Below are 8915 nucleotides of genomic sequence, written 5' to 3' on the forward strand. Positions count from 1 at the left end.
TTAGGGTCTTCTTACATATAGAAAAAAAATGAAACAACTTCCAAATATCTTATACTTATGCATTTTCCCTCGTTAGTTCTGCTTAGGTACTTAAATATTGCCAGATGTGGTTCTAGCTCCATAGGAATGTCAGAGATTCCTTCCTACAAAATTAGTGGTAGGAACTACAGGATCACAAGATTGTTTTATATGAAATATCATAAACAGATGGTTATCATAAGCCACACTGTGATTTTCCACACAATCTCACAGGGTAGATTTTATGTTGTTAATAAGTACTATTCTATAGGTGAACAAAGTTGAATCCTATGAGTATTTGTTTTGGTTAACATTTTGGTTTTGCAACCTGAGGATTTTAATTCTTTTCCTGATGTTCTAATTTTAATTATATTGTGTTTATAATTTATAAGTATTTATAGACAACAAATATTTATAATCTTTAAGGTTATCACCCCTCCAGACTCCAGCATTAATTTCTTTTTCCTTTTATCAGAAGGCAATTCTTAATTAATTAAAGGCAATCCTGTATTGTTTCTTCCCATACTCTCCCCAGCTCTTTTACATCTTTTTGAAATACTGAGGAAGAGAAACGCTTTCTAGGTGTGGTCTGTCACTGGAGTCACTGGGAGGAAACTTCAACTCTCCACTCCTTGGTATGACGTAAGCTTTGCATACTGTGTGAAAACATTCAGAAAGTGCTGACTGCAATCCATTTGCATTAAATTCCTTCTGAAGGAAAAACAAAACAAGTTAAATACCTTCTACTCAAAGGAAAGCAGAATTTTAAGTTTGGTTTAGGAGTGAATGAAAAGTTATAATTTAATGTAAATGAAAGGCTTGCTGCTGGACTGCCATTGCAAGAATAGTCAAGTTTGATCCTCTTTTTACCACTCATGATCAAAATTGTCTTGCTTATCTACATCACAAATGGAAAAAAAAAGAGTCTATTGTTTTAGATTGAATCTTAAAAAATGATAGCTATTATTACTCTTTAATATTTTATATTTCCTTCAAAAATAAATTATTATTTTACAAACCAAACACTAAAACATACACCTAAGATAATATCGAGTGGTGTGTTTCAGGGTTAGAGGTGGGGTTGAGGTCCATCTCAACATGCTGATGTTGAGGATCTCACTGGCAATGCAGAGTTGGAAAAACATTTCCTTATTCCACTGTCAAGTTTTAGAGCTAAGAGGGCCTTGTAGAAAATGAAACAAAAGCCCAAATAAATTAAGCGACCTGCATACGACTGTTTGAATTAAGTGGCAGAAATATAACTAAGGGAGGGATACTGATTTTTTCTTTTTTTTTAGATGGAGTTTTGCTCTTGTCGCCCAGGTTGGAGTGCAGGGTCGCCATCTTGGCTCACTACAACCTCTGCCCCCGGGGTTCAAGCGATTCTTCTGTGTCAGCCTCTGGAGTAGCTGGGATTATAGGCATGTGCCACCATGCCCAGCTAATTTTTGTATTTTTAGTAGAGACAGGGTTTCACTATGTTGGCCAGGCTGGTCTCAAACTCCTGACCTCAGGTGATCCATCCGCTCGGCCTCCCAAAGTGCTAGGATTACAGGCGTGAACCACCGTGCCGGGACTGGATACTGATTCTGATTATTTTGACTGTTATTCCATTTTTTTTCCTCTCCCTCTATGTGCAAATTGATTAACAAGTGTTCAAAAATGATAAGGAAAGTTTCCATGTGCTGTGGTCTGGTGAAAATATTCTATGTCCTGTTTTTCAGTTTCTATTTTAGGGCCAATAGTAGACTTTTATTCAGTAGGAGACTTCTAGGATTTCGGTCCAAATGAATGGTCACCAGGTAATTCCATTGATAACTGGAAGAAGTGATGAACAAAAGCATTAGGGACCCATGAGTCCAACACAAAGTTTTATAATCCATGTAGAAATGGAAATGCTTTGCCTACTCCAGACTTGATATCCAGATAGCTTCAGTCTCCAGAAACTCTTTAGTTTATTCCATATTTCACATATAAAGGCTGTATGTTGTTACAAGCTGTGTATGATTCGTATTTGCCTTGGACATCCCATTCTGTTTTCAGTGGCTTAGATTTAAGACACATGTTTGGTTCACTGGAGGTACCTTAACACTGATTTCATTCTAAAAGCTGACATCACATTCTTTTAGACACCATGAAAACAACAAGTTTGGGATAAGGTTCATTGAGCAAATAGACTTAGAGAGGCCCATCTAGGTGGTAAAAAACGCTGGGTAGTAAGAACATGAAGAACCCAAGCAAGGCATTGCTTTGGCTTGCTGCAAGGTTGATTATTATTCCCATGAAAATTCAAATCTGACACAGCCAGGAGCATGAAACTCAGTCTTTCTGTAGTGAGAATAATAACCACACAACAACAAAAAACCCAGAGTGAAACTATGAACTTGACTTGTGTCACTGCAGCTTGTTCACTTGGCTTCCATCACTCCTTAAGGATGGCAAAGTCTAAAGGCCAACGCTGAATTTTATCTTCTCATTTCATTGTGATCCCAACTTTCATTATTTTCGAGTCTAGTCAGCTTGACAAGTTTTGTTGTTTCATCTGAAAACTTTAATTTTGGGCTCACTGATCTCTACAGATGCCTTGATGAAAATTCTTCACAAAGGCCTCACAGTGGTCGTCTTTCTCCAGAACAGACATTATAAGGCGATTTCAATTTTAGACACCTGAAACAAAGCATTGGTTTCCATATGAATTTGACTGTGGTTCATATAGGTCATTGAAGCTTACATAAATGCATCCTGCAGCAGTTACTCTTGCTGCCCCACCCAGATCCCCTTTACCTATTGGTCAACCCATCCCTCAGCAGCTGTGGTCACGAACAGGCTCATGTCAGCAGTCTTCTCCCAAAGTCTGCCCATGGCCAACTGAGTGCCCTGCCAGGAGATTGCTGGGAGATTACAAGCCCCTCTTCCTTACCCCACATGAATCCATGATTGAATAATATGGGATATTGAAATCCAGATGCCTCATCTCCTTGGGAGAGGTCTACACTGCTATTCACATTCTAGATCTCCCTGTGGAATCAGTCTGGGGCTACACTTCAGTTAAAGCCACATCTTTGCTTAGCTTCTTCTTGTGCTCCATCTGCTTTCCTTACTTTATTACAGGTCTCACCTAAAATAAAGGTAGAGTTCTCCCTCAACCAATCACATGCCCAGCAATCTCTAGCTGAAGGCTCTGCTTCTAGGAAATCTGACCTCAGAAAGCCACCTTAGTGATGTGGAAAAGACTTACTTCCTCCTCTTCCCCCTCATTGTTATTATATTTCTTGGTCTCTTAGGCAAATCTACAACTGATATAATATACATTTGATTCTCTCTAAGGTGCATTTGTTAAGCAAAACAAACTTTTCTAATTTTGAAGAGGCAGTTTTGGCTATTTAGAAATGACAACTTACTAGAGTACAGCAAGGGAAATAATGTATTTGTATTTTTTTGTTAGGGTATCTCACTTTATTTCTTGACTTTATCATAGTTGCATGAATTTAAGGAAAAAGTACTCATGTGGAAAAAACAAGAAATAGGAATGAATATGTAAATAATTACAATTATTTGTAGATTATCTTCTTAGGTTTTTAGCAGGAGACAGTATCTTCTGAAGATACCCCCAGTTGATGTCTGGGAAGAAATGGCCAATGTTTGTCACACATTTTTATTCAGTTTTTACTTGTTTCTTGATTTTGTTTCACTCAACACATATTTACTCAGTGTGTGTTGTGTGCTAGGCATAGTGTAAGGCACTGAATATACAATTTTGAACAAGACATACTTAGTCCCTACTTTCTTGGGGCCTGTTGTCCTCCTCATTTATAATTTTGATGTGGGCAGACAGAGATAGGGTGAAGGGAGACTGTACGTTTAAACTCTCCTGTTACAACTGAAGGCAAATTTTTACCACTCGTCTGGGTTTATGAGAAAAGGCATGAAAAATGTTACATAGAAACTTTTTGCCAGATTTACAGCTCTTTCTTAATTAAAAAAATTTTTACATGTCAATGCCTGACATATTATAGGGGCTGAATAAATATTTGTCAAATGAATGCATAGGAAGTGACTTCATATTTTGTCTTTTTCGTACCTCTTTCTTATATAGCAGTAAAAAATAACAAGAAAACCACTTAATAGTAATCCAACACCAATCCCAATTGCAATGTATTTTTCATAAGAATCCACAGCATATGAAGTTAAAGTCAAGTGCTCACACCTTTCTCCAGTATAACCAGTAAAACACCTTAAAAAAAAGAAAAAAAGTTTAATTTTAAAACCTACGGTGGTAGAAATACAAATAACCTGTTTCAATAAATTTAAAAAAATAAATGGAAATAATTTAAATTAAAGAGGCAAATACCAAATGAAAGCCAATCTGTTAAGGGCAATGAAGCAGCTATGAATTTTCCAATGATCATTAAGGCCCCATATTTTCCCTTCATTAGTAGAGGGAAAAGGTAGTATGCTTGCATAATCTACTCTAGAAAAATCATTAGCCTATTCTTCCATAGGAGAATACTGAGCAAATCATGATCATAAAAATAGTATCTTAGTTGCTCTAGAACTTCATATTCCTGTAATGTTTTTGCCTTAGTTTGCTTCATTTCATCCTGAAAACAACCCCAAAACTTAAAATCACCTTTGCATGTTGTTAAAAATGCAGATTCTGATTCAGTAGTTCTGGGGTAGAGCACAGATCCTGCATTCTAACAAGCACCCAGGTTCAAGAGATGCTGCTAATCTGGGAACCATGTTTTTAGTTAATGAGAATTGAATAGTTTAGACAAAAGACTCCTTAGATATTCAAATATGTAGAGCCCTGTCAAGTCATGTTCAGATTATGCACCCTTTTAAACTAAAGAGAGAAAAGTGTGGAAATGTGCTATATGAAACAACAGAGACATACTCTCATCTCCTGTCTCTAGGACTTGGATGTTTCTTTGCATTTACCTGCAGATGGCTTTCTCTAGCTCATGGTGGAATGCACAAGCACCGTTGATGCAGTAACTGTTATGATCTTCCAGGCAAAGGTGTGAGAACTTCAAGGCTATGGGTCCTTCTATGTTGTCAGCTAGGAAAAGGAGATACAATGTTAGCAAATGTGTCTTACTTCTATGGTAAATTTTTAATACATATGTAAATAAATTTTTAATTTTAAGGATATTTGGGGGTGGTGCTGTGTCCTTTAAACTATTGATTCTCTTAGCAGGTTGTATTCACAAGGGCTGGGTTAATATCATCTGGACATATGACATATTATTAATTAATTAGGGGATGGAGGTGGATTGATGATTGTTTCATTTTTTAGAAGCAACGTAGTAAAACAGAAAAGGCAACAAATTCGCCAAAAGGTGGCAGCATTGGTTCTAGTCTTAGGAGGTTATTTTGAGCGATGCTTCCCAGACTTGTGTCTGAATACTAATTAATATAGAAGATCTCACATAATACTTTGGGACATACTTTATTGATTCTTAAATTTTGCTCAAGCAGAATTAATGGCATTTTACTTGTCATTTTTAGAAATAAGCATATTTTCTTATCATTATGATAAAGGTAAACCATATTTGCCTTGCTAAGATGAAGAGAATCTTACTTGTTGTTAGGGAAAAAACAGTTTTAAAAGGCATTCTTTTTTATATTAAAAATGTTTAATCTTTAGATGTTAAGATTACAAACAAAATACTATGTTGTATTACTTTATTTTGGTGAGAACACACATTATCTTCTAATTCACGTTCACTTTGTTGAATGGGATGAATATAATTTATCATTTTAATAATTAATTCTCAGGCAGTGAGAATTTTCCATTATAAACTGTGCTGGGTGCTTTCTATTTCAAGACTAAACAAGTTCAATTAACTAAGCCTGAAACTGGATTTGGTAGAAAAATGTGAGAATTAAGCCATTTCTAAAGAAAAATTATACCAGAGAGACTCATCTTTCCCCTAAGAATGAGGAGAATGATCATAACTTTATAAAAATTTTTCTAAGATAGTAGATTGATACTTTTAAGTTAGTTAAAAAGCAAAAGGAAAAATTAAAGTTCTCCATCAAGAAAGCAAAAGAAAAATACAGAAATGATATACAGTTGTACCTCCATATTAATAGGTTCCACATCTGTGGATTCAGCCAACCTCATATGGAAAATATTTGAAAAAAAAGCATCTGTACGTAACATGCACAGACTTCTTTTCTTGTCATTATTCCCTAAACAATGCAGTATAACAACTATTTGCATAGTGTTTACAATGTTTTAGGCATAACTAATCAAGGGATGATTTAAAGTACATGGGCGTGTGTCTATAGGTTATATGCAAATATTTTGCTATTTTATATAAGGGATTTGAGCATCTGTGGATTTTGGTACCCTCTGGGCAGGAGGAGGAGGTCTTGGAACCAATGTTCAACCAATAATGGAGGATGACTGTATTGGATTCCTTTTTACCATTATTATTACTTGTGACTCAAAATATTTTATTTGCTGTTCACCATTAAGGAAGAAAAAAAATTTAGTACTGAGCATGCTATTACGAAGTCAGTCATTGAGAGAAAACTATGCTTCTTTAATTTTCTGCAGTATATTATCTTCTTTTTTTTTTGAGACAGACTTTCACTCTGTCACCCAGGCTGGATGCAATAGCACCATCTCAGCTCACTGCAGCCTCCACCTCCTGGGTTCAAGCAATTCTCCTTCATCAGCCTCCTGAGTAGCTGGGATTACAGGCATGCACCACCACGCCCAGCTAATTTTTGTATTTTTAGTAGAGACAGGGTTTCACCATGTTGGCCAGGCTGGTCTCAAACTCCTGACCTCAGGTGATCTGCCCGCCTTGGCCTCCCAAAGTGCTGGGATTACAGGCGTGAGCCACTGCGCCAGGCCAGTATAATATAATACGGAATATAATAATTCTAATAAGGTGTTTCCTCTTTGTTTGAAGGCTTAGAAGACAAATAGTTGGCTAAAAGTTATTCTATAACCGACATTGATTTCGTTTTGCAAATCAACAGATATTCAAAAAATCAAATGGGTAAAATATTTCGAGACAATCATTTAAAATTCTAAATTATTGGTGACATGAAGAACACTGAGATATGACAATCTTCCTTTATCTGCCTGACTCTGAGTGCAAGACATTGCTTCCTCTGTCCTACATCAAATTGCCAGCCTTCACATAGCAATCAGGATGCGACTTGCAGAAGAATCATAACCACTCAGTCACAGGTCTTGGTAAGCAACAAACTTTCCAAGTTTCACCTCTAAGAGTTTAAACAGATTAGAGAAAGAGCGCTGATGCTCAAGAGCATCCAGAAGCCACTGTGATAATAATTAAGTGCAAAAGAAAATATATCATTACCATCAACAACAAAAGTTGGGTACAAGTGGTTAGGAAATACAGCATATGCTAAAATAACAACAAAAACCCCAAAACAAACAAGAGAAAAGGTCATTCCAAAGATGAGGGAAAGTGCTTTTCATCTTGTAGCCATAATGTCTTTGGCAGCAAAGCTTATAATCACAGATCAAAATATAATGCCGCTCATCAAGAAAGCCAAAATGCGGACAAACTGTCTCTGAACACACAGGGGTTATTGGGAACCAAGCAGAAATGAAGCAGAAAATGTGGCCTGTTTCACATTCAAGACAGTAACTGAAGACAGCTTTTGTCTCATTTGCTTAACTTCCTCCTTTTAAAAAGGCAATTATTTGCCAACACATTTATCTGTCACTTCAATTTAATCACCTGCTAAAAGAGCTGATTATCTAATAATAAAATACGTATTAAAAATGGCCAATATTGCTTTTATCACAATCCAAATTTCTCTCCCAAGTTTCAGAAAAGTCTTGTGAAATATGAAAATGGGAAGAAAATACCTTCTGTTTTGTCAACTGTCCAGTTACCTTGCTGGGCTGTGATTGGAGGTGTTACAGTCACGGCTGCCTCTTCAGTCAGAGCTGTCATTGCTGTATTAAGGGGGCAAAAGCATCTTTAACAGAGAGCCTCCTTCTATGTACAAGCAACAGATGGAAAGTATTCTGTTTATTCCAATTTCTATTTTTTAAAATTTATTACAGTTGAAATCCATAACATGACTAGGGCAACATCCTTACAGTTTCTCATCCATTCCATTGACTATATTAGGATTAAAGCAAATAAAAACCCAATTTTTAAGACCACTGATACATTTACATATTAATTCAAAAATAAGAACACTATAGTATAGTAGCTAAATGTATTAATTACTCTGCAATTGTATGAAGCAAACATTCTGGAGGTCTCAAAAAAGGTGTCCAAATATATTAGGAAAGGAACATACAGGACATAAGAAACTAAATTAATCTACAGATTCATTACTCCGATCTTTGTCATAAAGAACAACTGTTAGAAGCCAACTTCTCTCTAATGCAGAGAAAATAAATTCTATTCACATTTTACACTGATATAAAGTTAACGAAACAAAAGGAAATTACCTACCGTTGAATAAAAGATAGACCGATATTGCAACTCCCAAAGCCATTTCCTGTAGTTGCTTAACTTTCTTTTTCTTGTCCTTCTAGACTGACGGGTGGAAGGTTTTTATTGAGCTCTCTGAGTCTTTGTTGCATTTATATTTCATGAAGCGTCATCTGGCAGTTCTTACCAATCAAAAAAATATGTACTTCTGGCAGCAGCAGAAAGCCTCTGGGCGCTCACACACTTGTTTAGGATACCAGTATTATCTAGCAATGTGATCAAGTTTTCTTTTTAAACATTGGTTTCCTGTTACCTGTGGGCATAATCATGTATGTAAAAGTACTTAAAACAACAAGAACAAAATGTAATTTCAGGAAAGGCTCCCATTGATGTGAAGAGAACTACACCAGCTCAAACTATGCTAGAAACCTATACGGGAGTTCAACAAACATA

At 36.1% G+C, this 8915-nt stretch overlaps 1 protein-coding gene across 6 annotated transcripts; it reads right to left on the reverse strand.

Annotated features, from left to right (window-relative positions):
* Positions 1 to 477: 477 nt before the first annotated feature.
* EPGN (epithelial mitogen) lies at positions 478 to 8604 on the reverse strand. Of its 6 annotated transcripts, none has more exons than XM_055296219.2 (5): positions 8484 to 8604; positions 7910 to 7972; positions 4960 to 5080; positions 4226 to 4252; positions 478 to 2685 (listed from the first exon to the last, which is right to left on the reverse strand). In XM_055296219.2, the coding sequence occupies exons 1-5, from the start codon at positions 8524 to 8526 to the stop codon at positions 2628 to 2630; spliced, it is 312 nt and encodes a 103-aa protein (XP_055152194.1). In that variant the 5' UTR covers positions 8527 to 8604; the 3' UTR covers positions 478 to 2627. The 6 variants fall into 6 exon arrangements, with proteins under 6 accessions (XP_055152194.1, XP_055152193.1, XP_055152191.1 ...); XM_055296218.2 differs by having other exon boundaries at positions 7883 to 7972; XM_055296216.2 differs by having other exon boundaries at positions 4100 to 4252; positions 7883 to 7972.
* Positions 8605 to 8915: the final 311 nt, after the last annotated feature.

The sequence above is a fragment of the Symphalangus syndactylus genome, chromosome 10 (assembly GCF_028878055.3).
Source record: "Symphalangus syndactylus isolate Jambi chromosome 10, NHGRI_mSymSyn1-v2.1_pri, whole genome shotgun sequence".
NCBI lineage: Eukaryota > Metazoa > Chordata > Mammalia > Primates > Hylobatidae > Symphalangus > Symphalangus syndactylus.